Consider the following 14,195-nt stretch of genomic DNA (forward strand, 5'->3'; position numbering starts at 1 on the left):
CCCCCAGAGCTTTGCTTCCTGCTTAGATTTTGTATTCCCTTTTTGTCTCCTGTGCCTGGGGGTTTCCTCCTCATTCCCTTGAGCAAGGCCACATGTCACAACTTTTAAAATCATATTTTATGCAGAATTTTGGATCTATCATATTGACCAGAAACAAGTCCAGAAATTGTTTTAGATTCCTAAGTGGTTGATTTGTTTACTTTCTTTTTAAGCAAAGGCAAGGAAAGCAGGAGAGACATAGGTATTAACCTATGCTTTTAATTTTCTGGTTATATTTATCATCTAAGAATATATTTAAACAACTTCAACATTTTGATATTAATATGTTGGTGTTTTATTTGTGTCTTAGTGCAATAATGTTAAAGGGTGTTCATAGTTTTTTCAATTTGTTATTTATTTATTTATTTTTTGCGGTACGCGGGCCTCTCACTGTTGTGGCCTCTCCCGTTGCGGAGCACAGGCTCCGGACGCGCAGGCTCAGCGGCCATGGCTCACGGGCCCAGCTGCTCCGCGGCATGTGGGATCTTCCCAGACTGGGGCACAAACCTGCATCCCCTGCATCGGCAGGCAGACTCTCAACAACTGCGCCACCAGGGAAGACCTCAATTTGTTATTTTTTATTTAACTGTTTTCCTTTATATAATCTGCTACAAATTATACCTTATTTGTTGAAGACTCCAAGGCTTATATCGTAACAGCCATAGCTTCAGTATCCGGCCTGCAATTAGTCTTATTATGGTTGATAAGGGCACTTCTATTCTCTTTTTTTTGTTATAAAATGTAATGCAGTATTTAGGAAAAAATCTTGAAAGAGGAAATATATACTATAAAAATTAAAACAGATAATTTAAAACTTGGATGTAGAAGTGGGAAAGGAGAATGGGAAAAGTAAAAGAATCTAAATTTATTTTATTTTATGGGGACAACTCAATGAGATACTTACATTCATAAGGTTGGTAGAAAAATGTAGAATTGAATATGTTGCATTTTAAAATTTATTTATCTTTTCTGTCCTCCACAGTTTCCTGTTCATATTATTTACTGAATGTAAAAGAACAGATGAATTAATAAATGAATGACAATTTTTTTTCAAATTCCAATATTTTCCCCTTCGCTAGAATATTTTTAATAACTATTTGTTTGAGTTCAGGAGTGTTACTTGCAGCATATAATGTGGTTGAGTCACTGCCTTTCTTTTCTCCAAACTGTCAGCACTTGTGCTGGAGGCACAATTAGGTTTGTGGTTTAAGCTAAATCCCTACCCCAAAGGCCTTTATTCCTTTTTGATTATGAATCAGGTGGAGAGCCCGTGCGGGTGTTTGCAAGTTTGTATTAGGAAAGGAAGAGAAGCTAGTTTCCCAAGAAATAAAATTGCATGGAGAAGCTGGAAAATATGCATTCAGTATGTCACTCTACGAATCCATAGTAAATTTGCATTTTTTTGTTATCTTCATATAGCATCTCTGCATAACCTTTCAAGGAATGGCAACGCTACACCCCATGTCCATTCATGTTCAGAGAGGGGTTGGGTCCAAAGGCTTGCTTGTCTGGGAAGCCTTCTTTGGAAGGCGTTGGTGTCTTTTGAGTTTAACCCTCAGGAGTTTCTGATCTTAGGTTTATGATTCTGGTTAAGGAGAGAGGGAAGGCGGACTTGGATGACATCACAAATTAAAGGGGAAAAAAAGGAAGGACTTTAGAGGGTGCACGTCCAACTTTCACACTGTGACTTCTTGGGGATACTTCAAGATGTTTTCAAATAGCATGTACTCTTTGGATATGTGAGGGCATTTCCAAGTATCAAGAAAAATTAACTGACTGTTTCAAATCTTTGGAATTATTCCAAATTCAGGAATCCCAGATGTTTGTAAAGATGCCATTGCATACCTGTTTAAATATTGAAGTGGGTTTCAAGATGCTATAGAGGGGAAAAGGCATACCCTTCAATTCTTCCTTTTTAAAAACAGTATAGTACCTACTCCGTAACGCTATCAGGAGGACCAAACTAGCGTGAATGGTTAGTCAATAAGCTTGAGTATCCTTTCCTTCCTCTTTGCTCTTTCTACCTCCCAGGGCAGCTGTGGCAAAAAGATGTGTGGTATTTAAAATGTCATAGCACTACAGAAAATACAGTATGTTGTTACGGTTTATCGCTGGAGATACTGAACCAATAATTATCTGTGTGATGAATGCCAGATGTAAATAATAACCAGGGCTCCTGGCATTTGTCTTTCCATCATCTGTCTCCCCATCTTTCCTGGACAGCAATCTGAATCACACACGTCTTTAAATTAAGAACTTGCCTGCTACAAATGTCTTGCGAAAGTGCCAATGTTATGACAAGTCATTTTTTTTCCCATGAAATGCACTTAGTTTTACTTCCATATGCCTGTATTTCAGGTCAGGTATTCACCCTGATGAGAGCTTTTTGGCGACTCCAAAGCAAGAATCATCCAGATTGAACAAACTTCCAGAATCTACACATGCAAGTCGCACAGTTTGGCTTTTAGTTTACTCAGAATTAATACATTTAGACCATTTATTTTTCCCTCTTGTGCTTGAGAGTCCCGAATACCTTGTTAAGGAACATCAAGCTTCGTAAGCCCTAAGCAGCCAGGGCCTGCACTGACGGCTGAGAGTTTTGAACTTGGTACAAATGCTGGTGGACTGGAAAACAAGTGCCTGCCGCCTCTCCTGATGGGAGCAAGGGCGCCGCAGTGGCTAGCTATGCCCTTGCTGGTGGCCTTTCTAGCAGGGAAGACCCTTCTCTGTAGTTTCCTGTGTGTGGCCTCGCTAGAAGATGGGGCTGGGGAGCCCTTCCCCGAAGCAGGCGAAGCAGGTGGTAGAAACCCCCAAACTCCACGAGAACTTACTGAGCGTCACTGACTCGTTGATCTTGAAGCTGCAGAGGACCCTGTCCACGTTGCGGGCGTGTCGGAAGCCGTTACCTCTGACAACTACTTGAAATGATTCTGAAACAAAGAATAATGACACGACACCTTCATGGACTGCACACCGTTAACCTTAAGTTTCCCATCTGCCCTGGTTTAGGGAGTCTGTTAACTATTTCACCAGGCTTAAAATATTAAAAAAATCAGTTCAGGCTGGGAAACAGAAGCATCGTGTGGGAGCCTTTTAACACCTATTCACTACCTTCTCACTAGTTGTTCACCAGGTTGGCAGAGAACTTCTTACTTTGAATTTCCACCTTGCCTTTCCCTTTACTCTTCCTCCTAGCTGGAATGCCTCCCCCACCCCCCACCCCCCACCTGTGTCCTGCAAACCTTACCCATCTCTCAAGTCCTGGCAGTTTTAAAACCTGTGATCTCTGCCACCAGAAGGCCACGGGGGAGGGACTCTCCACTTCTTCAATCCTCTTGTGTCTCTTTTACATATTGGATGCTGAGGAAAGGATTTATTTAGAACTCCAGGTGCCTAGCGTTTTTGAAAACCACTACTGTGGGCATTCACAGTCTGTCCCGAACAGTGTAGCATGTGATTATGTACTGTCTGGTGTTGTTCTTTTGTCTTTTCTTCCACAACTAGAAAACATTCCTTTATGTTTAGAAATTGTTTGATGCAGCTTCAGCTCTCCTGTCTCTGCAGGGCACACAGTAGGAGCACCTAGTGTTATGTAGGAATAATTGTACTCAGCAGGGGATCGAAATCTTGCTTAGGGGTCAGCAAGCATTGCCCGTTTGAACTGACATTGGCCCTTAGTGCACTTAGAACTCTCTTCTGTCAAAGTAGAGGAGATAATATATCTCTGCGGGTCTCTAGCCCTGCATGTTAATTTCATGTTGGCATAATTCATGTTGAATTAACACGTTAATAAAACATTGATAAAGCAAAAATAATGATCCTCTATACTAGTCTTACTAAGGGAAAAAACCAGCTAATTAATTCATTAAATGTTTAGGAATATTTGCTTAAGTTTGATGGCAACTAATAGCCAATACTCCATTTTCTTTGATTTTTGTCATCTTTTTGTGTGTAAAAATTGGGGCTTGGGATAATGCTGTGTGGCATATAAAAAAGAAAAAGACTAAAAGTTAGAGGTTAAAACGCAGTATTTGTGAAAGTGGATCTGGAAGTGTAAATTGCTATCCAGATGGAGATTTTCACCAGAGGATGAATGGAATTAAAGGACTGGCATATGGGACTCTTCCAAACTTTAATAAATATCATGCATCTATGTCACCTTCATTCTGGGGAAACTAATTTAGAGATCATGTTTGCCAAGAGAATAATAACTGATATCAATTGCTCCCTCTTTGTGTGCCAGGCCCTGTGCGAAGCATTGTATATGCCTGATGTCACTTAAACCTCACCACAGGGAGGTACAAATGAGAAAACCAAGCGTAGTGAGGTTAAGTAACTTGTCCAAGATCACACGGCTGGTAGCTGTCAGAATCAGAACTGGAATCCAGGTCTGCCAAGTATCAAACGCCTTAGGACTCAGCCATCATGTTCTTTACTGTTATGCTAAAATGTCTTGTGACATATGACTCATTTAGAGATTGACATTGTGATTTTTTAAAAAGCTTATTTTATTTTTACTTTACACAGGCTTGTCCATTTTGCAGAAAAATGGAGCTGGCCCAGCTGGGAAGCAGGAAACCAAAACCGAAGTAAAAGAAGCCGGAGGCACTAAGTGTGCCACAAGGAGAAACAAGTTAGAACAGAATGCTGTTTAGAGGTATCAACGACCTTCCCTGTAAGGAAATTGAGATTTTTGACGTTGTAAATGACTTGCCCAAGATCATGCAATCTGTAACTGGTAAGCAGCAAAACTGGGACTTGTACCCACCAGCATTCACTGCCGTAGTTTTGAACTATATTAAGGTTTAGAACTTAACTATGGTTTTTCAGGACCATAGTCCTGTGAGTATTAAGGATTTAGATATGCATGTTGATGCATATATATGATTGCTAAGTTTAGAAGGATGGACTAGATGGTTTTCTTTAGATGTCTGCCTGGCATGTGACTGATGACACAGTTGGTTCAACAAGCATTCTATTAGGTGTCAAGCATTGTGGAAGAATCTTATTGCATCTTGTTTACTTAATTTAGCCTATAGATACCCATTTCTGGTTTTAGTCTGAACGCTAGACATCCAGAAGTCTGCCATTGGATGCTTTTGCTGCTTGCAAATGTTTTCTGCCTCACTGCTCTGCCTACTGTCTCCTCAAAGATCAGTGGAAGGAGAGAAGATTCTGGAAACGCAGGCCATGTGCCAGCTCTCTTCTCTAACACCGTGTCCTAGCATAACCAGTTCTGCTGCTGAGTCCTCAGTGAAAGAGGATGCCGGCATGGCTGCTTGGCCAGCCCTCAGGGTGTTAGGGAGGAAGACAGCAGAAACCCAGGGACAGCCATGGTGGAAACGGAGCAATCTAACCCCCGAGGCGCGGGGAGCAGATGAAGGAAAGGATGCCCTGGGAGGCACACCAGAGCAGAGGCGAGCTCCCACCAGTTTCTATGTGAAGATGCACATTTGGCCTCCAGAAGCGCCTGAGTATCTGCCCCGGCAGCCCGACTGGAATGTCAGCCCTTCACACGTAGAAGGTATGTAACAAAACCCTGTCAAGTGAATCTGTCAGCAAGAGAGAGCCAGGACACACCAGAACCAGGACATACTGATTTAATTCAGTTTGTTCACAAAGCCCTGAACCTGTCTCTCACCATACGTACACCTAAGTGTTTTTAGGCAGCGTGCATGTTGGTTTACAGCTCCTACAAGGAGTGCCTAGGGACTGGAGGGCATTAGGGAGGAATTTCTACTTGGAAATGATCTTTTACCTAATCTTTTAAGATACATATTCTTTAAGTTATCTTTAAGGTATATGTTTATTATGATTCTTTTGTCACTTTATTCTCAATTATAATTTAAGCTTCCTGATGGGAGAGGCCATCATATCTATTTCTTTAGAATCTTTGGCTGTGCCTCACCCAGGGCTGAGTCAGTCTCAGTGTAAGCTCGTTTAACGAACAAATAAATGACATCTTGGTATAGAAAGGGAGAAAGGGGAGGAGAAGGTGGTCATTTATTCAGGTACCAGTCAGATCTAACCCTGTTTGTTTTCTGAGGCTTCATCAGGTCATTGAATGAAAAGATGCTCAGCGTCATTGGTTATTAGGAAAATGCAAATCAAAACCACTCCACACTCACTAGAATGACTATAATAAAAGAGGTGGACAATAATAAGTGTTGGTGAAGAAACGAGAAGCCTCATACATTGCTGGTGGGAATGTAAATTGGAGCAGCTGTTTTGTAAAGTAGTTTGGCAATTCCTCAGAAAGTTAAACATAGAATTACCATGTGACCCAGAAATCCCATCCTATACTCAAGAGAATTGAAAACATATGTCTACACAAAAACTTGTACATATATAATAGCATCATTCACAATAGCCAAAAAAGTGGAAACAACCCAAGTATCCACCAAATGAGGAATATGGTATTCACACAATGGAATATTATTTACCCATAAAAAGTAACAAGTTCTGACACGTGCTATGACATGGATGAATCTTGAAAACGTTATGCCCAATGAAAGAAACCAGACATGAAAGTCCATCTATCGTATGATTTTATTCCATTTCATTTCCATGTGAATAGTGCAGATTAGCAAATCCAGAGAGACAGAAAATTGACTGGCCAGGGTTGGGGAGAGGAAGGAATGGGGAGTGACTGCTTAATGGGTACAGGGTTTCTTTTCAGGATAATGAACATATTCTGGAATTACACAGTGGCTATGGTTGTACAACTTTGTGAGTATATTAGACATTACTGAATCGTACTCTTTGAAAGGGTGAATTTTAGGATATGTGAATTGTAGCTCAATTTTAAAAAAGAAAAAACTTAAGGTCAATGAATAGTTTGATAAACTTATTCTGTTCCCTTTTTTTGCTTTTTTGTTTTTTTTTTGGAAATGTGAACACATAGTTTTGCGATGACCTCAGTAAAGATCACCTATCAACCACTGTACCTGAAAATGAGACATCTGTATATTCACCATTTGCTCTGGTCACCTAAGACTTTTGTGCAAAATTAGTGATAGTTCCATCTTGAGAGTTAGCTTCAATTTGCTCTCCTATTAAATGCTATTGTAACATGTAACATCTAAAATATAATATAGAGCTGGATGTGTATTAAGTGCTTTCTGATGCCTAACTTACTCTAAGGTTTTTATTTTATAGCTATTTACTTATAAGAATTTTAGTGAGGTATAACTGACATACAGTAAGTTGTATGTGTAAAGTGTATAATTCGATAAGTTTTGACATAGGTATACAATCATGGGGTGATACCACAATAAAGATGGTGAACACATCCACCACCCTCAGAAGTTTCCATGTGCCCCTTTGTAATCTCTTCCTCCTGCCCTGCCCCACACCATGCGACCACTGATCTGCTCTCTGTTGTTGTAGACTGGTTTGCACTCTCTAGAATTTTATGCAAATGGAATCATATAGTAAGTATTTTTTTTTTGGTCTGGCTTTTTTTACTGAGCATAATTACTTTAAGATTCATCCATAATTATTTTGAGGTTTATACATAGTCTATTTCTTTTTACTGCTGACTATTATTCATTGTATGAAAACCACAGTTTTATCCATTCATGTGTTGATCAACATTTGAGTTGTTCACAGTTTCTGGCTCTTAAAAATAGAGCAGTTATAAACATTTATGTACAAGTCTGTGCCAGGACATAGATTTTATTTTTTTCCCCTTGGGTAAACACCTAGGAGTAGAACAGCTAGGTCATGTGGTTAGTGTATATTTAATGTTTTGAGAGACTGTCAGAACTGTTTTCCAAAGTGATTGTACCATTTTGCATTTCCACCAACAATGTATGAGAGCCCCTCCTTCAAATAGAAATATCTCTTAATGAAAATGAAGACCAAGGAGAGGATTAAACAATTGATTCAGAAGAGGTGCCTATGGGCCAACATGAGCTCTTTGAAAAACAGTGAAAAGTGAAAGAAATGAAACCACTTTTTGATGTTGCTTAAATGTGTCTGGTTTAAGCATCTAATTTCCAAATGGTAAACATGCCACCTACAAGTACCTTCCTTTGTGCTCACTTACCCAATTTTATTACGAACAACGGGAAACAACAGAGTAGGAATAATACAATTGCTTCTGAAATGACAATGTAAGGCGCTAATGACAATCTCCTTCCATTTCTGGAGGAAAAGAACTTTAAATGTAGAGCAGTTGGCAGGTTGCACACTTAATTCCAATTAGTTCCTTCCTGGAGTATTTGCTTACATAAAACACTGTGAGCTATTCAAGCCTGAGGCCAACAGTGTGGGACCAGAGGAAAATTGTGCTTAGACAAGACGATGCATTTCCTAAAGAGGCGCTGAACTAGGCAGGGCCAATCTAACAATGGATCAATTTTCCTAATTACACAGAGGCTCATCTGCAAAAACATTTAATTAGGAACTTTAAAAAAGAGTCTGTATTGGAAGGGAAGCAGAATTATTTAAATGCAGGTAATGTCAAAGGTGCTATAAAGGCTCTCCACAGAGCAGGTGACTTCCTACATATTTTAGAACAGGAACTGTAAGTACAGTGCCGTAAGCGCCATGCTCAACGGCAACCATATGCTTGACCTGGGTATTGGGATAATGGGGAGTGGTGGAGAGTATGGTAAACTGGAAAGAGTACATGCTTCTTTTAAAGGGAAGTTATTCAGTCTCTAATAATCATTATCTTGCAATAAATACAGGCCCAATGTTACTAGATCTGATTTTTCAATACAAGACAAAAATCTGAATTTTTAGGTGCAATCAGACTTTTAAATGTTAGCAATAATTTTTTTTTTTTTAATTGCAGTGTGAGTCAAAAAGAACATATGTGCAGACCAGACAGGGCTTGTTGGCTGCCAGCTTATAACCTCTGGCAGTGGAGGAGTTTGGGGATGGCTCTCTCTCCAAATAGTTTCACTCATGACACTGATTGAAATCCTTATTTTTAGGGCAGACGCTTACCTCCTCTTCGCATTAAGATTTCCTGTTAAAATGCAAAATAGTTCCAAGTATACTTTTTTCTTTAGCCATTAAACAAATAATCAGCCATTAATATCTTAGCTGAAGTTGAATTAAGTCTTTAGAAACTTAAAGTTATAAAGGAGACCCAAAAAGGGTTTCTCTGTATAGCACGTGGTTACAGATGGCTATTCTGCTGTTGCTCACGTAATTCTGGGGGTGGAAAGTTGAGAGCATCTACTCCATTGTCGGAAAGCTTTAGTTGTAAAAGTTGCGTGTGTTAAGCCAAAACCCGCCTCCTTGAATTCCTCCCCAATCTCTCCATGGTGGTCTCCTGAAGCTATTTGTAGTAAGCCTAATTATTCCTTTCTGCATGGGAATTCTCCAAATATCCTTGTGAGTGTCTCAATTCTTTGTCTAAATCTCTGTGGTCACTCTGGTCCTTCCTCATCCCACAAGCATCTCATTAGCACCTCTTTGAGCAGATCTCTGCTATAGTGCTTCATGCGTGGTTTTGTAATTTGTCTGAACATATGACTATCTCCTAGAGCAGACTGTGAGTTTCATGGGGGGTTGGGACCAAGCACGCATGTTGGTACTCACATCTTTTCATATTGCTCGGTACATAGTAGACATTAAGAAGTGATGGAAAGAAAGAAGGAAGGGAGGGAAGAAGGAAGGAAGGAAGGAAGCAAGGGAGGAAAGAATCAGTGACTGGAGTCTTGGAAGCTTGACTATCCTGTGTTCTCCTGTAAATGGACCTTGAAAGCTTGTTCGGAGGTTGTAGCAGGGGAGCACAGCTACTTGTACATCCTTGACTGAAGAATGGACCCTATTGAGGAAGGTCATCCTCTTCCACTGAGCATGCAGCTTTAGGAGGGATACACATGGGAGGGAAGAAGGGGACACCTGCCTAGCCAGCCAGATCAGCTGAATCAACCCTGGCTATCAATGGGGTGACAGATGTTGCAGCTGGGCTGCCCTCACATCCTGAATGAATTATTAATATGGTTTCTAGTTCCATCACCACTACTACTAGGAACATGCCTTTGTCAATGCCATTTTTAAAATATGGGACTTGGAACCATGGTCTGAACTTGGAATAGTGGAGCATGGTATTAGCTCTCTTGCCCTGGACACTGGATGGCTACTGATGCACTCTAAGATTGCATCAGCTGTTTTTTTGTCAGAGGCATTCTTGTTGGCTCTCAAGATATCTATGCTTCTCCTCGCTTTTTCTTTTTCTTTGCACGAACTGTTACTAAGTCAGGTTTCTCTAAACCTGCTTGTACGTGAAACTGACGATTTGCAAGTTCAGCATTTTATATGTGTCCCATTAAATTTCACCCTATTATTTGCAGCCCAACACAGAAAGATCTGTGTTGGATCTCAGTTTTACTGTCCACCCAGTGCATTATCTCACTGCCTCTCTCAGAGCTCTGTTTGCTGTCAGAACCATGGCTGTTGCTGAGTTGTTGGTGAGAGCCAGCTGAGATCCCTGTCTCGGGAGAATGCAGTCATCAGCATAGCGTGTCTTAAGTGGACAGGCCAGGGTGGGGCTCCACAGCAGGGGCTGCTCTGGGGGCCAGGGAAGGGAAGGAATTCAGAGAGTGAGGGGAGGAAGCAGAGAGGAAAGGTTTTTGATGAAAGCAAGTTCTACCTTCTTCACAGATCTGTCTAGGGCTTGGTCTCAGCATTATACTTTACAAACATGAACAATATTTCCTTGTTCACGTTCTCCTCCAGTAGGTATTGAGTTAATGAATCATTTTGCAGACACTCTGAACTCTACCAAGGCTTCCCCAATTTTCTTTCAGTAGAGAAACATACAGGCACGTTTTTCTCATCTAGGTGTGATATTATCCACATCACAATTCTCATATTGACCTTCAATCCTTATTAAAATGATACTGACGATAATAATGTCACCTTGCTTTGTTGTAACAGTTTATGCTTTTTAAAGCACTTTCACATAAATCCCTGGCCCTGGCTCCTTGCAGTGACCTAATGAAAATCACACAGGGGGTATGCTTAGGTCTACTTGACAGGAGTTCACAGCCCTGGACAATGAAATGGCCTCCAATGTTTCATGAAAGCCACGCTTACTCCAGGGAATGATCAGCGACAGACCTTTAAGGGAATCCTTGGAAGAACTTTTGGTGTAAGGATATCTTGTGAAAGTTTTATTTTCTTCTTAGTAAACTTATTCTCTAATCTACATGTTTTAATCCTACTGATTCTAATTCAAGAGAGGTGGGAGCTTGCTTTTTCAAAACCTAGGCTAGGTCCCATCACTGTGTCTTGTATTAATTTTTTTATAAGAAATAAAGGAAATGGAAGGGATGGATTGGGAGTCTGGGGTTAGCAGATGCAAACTAGTATGTATAGAATGGATATAGAACAAGGTCCTACTGTATAGCACAGGGAACTATATTCAATATTGTGTGATAAACCATAATGGAAAAGAATATAAAAAAGAATGTATATATGTAGTTATAACTGAATCACTTTTCTGTACAGCAGAAATTAACACAACATTGTAAATCAACTACATGTCAGTTAGAAAAAAGAAATAAAATAAATAGAATTGGATAGTTTACTCTGATACAGGAAACTATTGTTTGTCCATAAAATATGGGATATTGCACATAAGCCAGAGATTTAAAAAATATTTAAAGAAAGATTCCTTGGATTGGATTTACCAGAGATTTGTCTATTTTATTGGTTCTACCAAAGAAACAGCTCCTGGGATAATTAAGCAGTGGAATTGTTTTAATTTGTTTAAGTTTATTAATGCTTTTTAATATTTTTTCTTATATTTTCCTTAGCTTTCAAAATATCTTTTAGTTAATTATTTTTCTTTTCCATTACATAAGAAACATACTGAAAACTACGAATTTGCTAGGATCAGATCTTGTGGACCCTGGTATTTCTGTGCCGTATTCATTACGTTTACATATGTGGTCTTTTTATTGTCTTGAACACCTCAGTGGGAAGTAAAGGAGATTTTGGTTTACTAATCTTTGATTCAAGAATTATTTAAGAAGATACTCAATCCGAGTGATTGAGATTTGGTGGGCTTTGGGGGCCTTGTTCTGTCTTTGGCTATCTCTAATTCTGCTTCATTTAAAATAGTTCAAAGTTCTGATAACTTCTTGAGATTAGGTGAAAGTAGTTCATAAGGGTCGAATGAGCAAAAGTCGGTACATCGTTTGTTTAAGGGATGTATGAATCAAGACATTTGGTCAACATTTATTGACCACCTATTAAGTACCACAGACTCTGTTAGGCAATAGGAAGTGGAGAGAAATAAGATTCCTTCTCTGTCCCCAAGAACCCTACAGGAGGGGAACTGATTATGCTAGTGAATTAACAGAAGCTGTATTCATTGTCTTTAGATGTTCTGATTCAGTACAACGTTGCAAAACATCCAGTAGGATTGCTAAACTGCAAGTCCGGGGTTTTTCTTCATGAATGAGATAACCGCACAATTAAGGAACTCCCCTGTTTTCTAATTGTTTTAAAGTAAAGGAATTATAAAAATTGTGGAGACAGATTTACCTTGAAGCTAATGAACCCTAGTTAAGCCTCCTGGCACTGGGCTCATGTGGTCATACGCTTTTGTAAATTTGCAAAGGTGAGATTTTTCAATTCCTTTTCTTAAGAATGTTCTCCTGGACCTGTCTTTGTGGCAACCACATTTGTTCCTGCCGTCTGTGTTACCAGGTAGCAGTGTATTTAAAGGTCAAGAGATAAGCTTTGTTGATTGCTTTTCTTCAGGAAATTTACACGTCTCTGAATAGTCAGTCTTCAAGTACTGCTGACAACTTTAAATGTCTACATATATACTTAGTGTTTCGTTGTTGACACACACTATTCACTACATCTAACTCCTTGAAAAGTGTTTCAACTATTCTAAAATAGAGCCAAGAAGCTGGAATGGAATCCTCAAGGAATTACCTCATTTATACCAATAAAATATGCCATAAAGAATAAAACTGCACAGTGTTTGAAAAAGCTTGAAAGTTCTTCCTCACTACTTATGGGGTTGCATGATATATTTTCTATGACAAATTAATAATTGGCATTTGGGGGCTTCCCTGGTGGCGCAGTGGTTGGGGGTCCGCCTGCCGATGCAGGGGACGCGGGTTCGTGCCCCGGTCCGGGAAGATCCCACATGCCGCGGAGCGGCTGGGCCCGTGAGCCATGGCCGCTGAGCCTGCGCGTCCGGAGCCTGCGCTCCGCGACGGGAGAGGCCACACAAGCAGGGAGTGGCATTCGCAAAGATGAGAAACTAGAAATACGTAGACCTCTTTAGCTGGAACAAAAGAGCTTGAACAGTAGAAAAACAAGTGATAATAGATAAGCTGGAGAAGTAGGATGGAGATGGCCAGCCCTCTAGAGGAGATGCATACTCAGATTACTCAGAGTTCCCTTCTAGTTAGAGAAGTGGAAATACTGCGGGAGAGGGAGGGCTTTGAAGGCTACTTGTTGTGCCTTGCTCTTTAGGAGGACCTTACTTACATGGAAATGTAGTCTTCCCCCCAAGTGAGTCTTGTAGGGTTGAGTGGAGAGTCTGGAGGACCCCGTGACCGCACAGGGAATTAATAATGAAGGCTTCTTCTGGCAAAAGCAGGGTACCTGACTGGTAGGGTTCAAGCTTTTCTCCACCATTTATGAATGCCGTCTCTTATTGCATAATGATTCTAAAATTTCGACCAAGCATTTTAAACAAGTATAGGACACTGAGTTGATTTACCAAGCAAAGGCAGTATCTTTATTTGGGCTTTACTTAATTTGGAAATTGAGATGGTTCAGAGGCCTGAAGGAAACTCTCTATTTATGAAAGGGGCATTTGTTAAAGGAATTAAGAGCGAAGTAAAATGTAAAGTCCATAAAAGAACACAGCATCTTTTAGCATTGGGAAACACCCATTTACTTGTATGGATGTATTGACTTATATATGCTTCTTTGTTCCAGCTTAAGTGACACACACACCACAAGATACAATCAAATAAAATACAATAAATTCAACAGGGGAGGAAATGGATTAAAGGGAAAATAAGGGGAAGATGAAGTAAGGAGTGAGAATAGCATAGAAAAATACATTTTTGGATTATGTATTATTAAGAGCTTATTTCCTTGCTAGGAGTGGCTCATGGATTTAGTTCTAAGCTTTCTAGTAGCAAATGAGAAGGGCA

General features: G+C 40.0%; 1 protein-coding gene across 1 annotated transcript in view; it reads right to left on the reverse strand.

Moving 5' to 3' along the window:
- The window catches only part of ANTXR1 (ANTXR cell adhesion molecule 1), a 238,563-nt gene that overhangs the window by 146,200 nt on the left and 78,168 nt on the right, over positions 1-14,195 (reverse strand). The window contains exon 9 of the mRNA XM_024738187.1: positions 2,871-2,969. Within this exon, the coding sequence (XP_024593955.1) occupies positions 2,871-2,969 (99 nt within the window). The remainder of the gene's footprint in view (positions 1-2,870; positions 2,970-14,195) is intronic.

The sequence above is a fragment of the Neophocaena asiaeorientalis genome, unplaced genomic scaffold (assembly GCF_003031525.2).
Source record: "Neophocaena asiaeorientalis asiaeorientalis breed wild unplaced genomic scaffold, Neophocaena_asiaeorientalis_V1.1 scaffold756, whole genome shotgun sequence".
Lineage (NCBI taxonomy): Eukaryota > Metazoa > Chordata > Mammalia > Artiodactyla > Phocoenidae > Neophocaena > Neophocaena asiaeorientalis.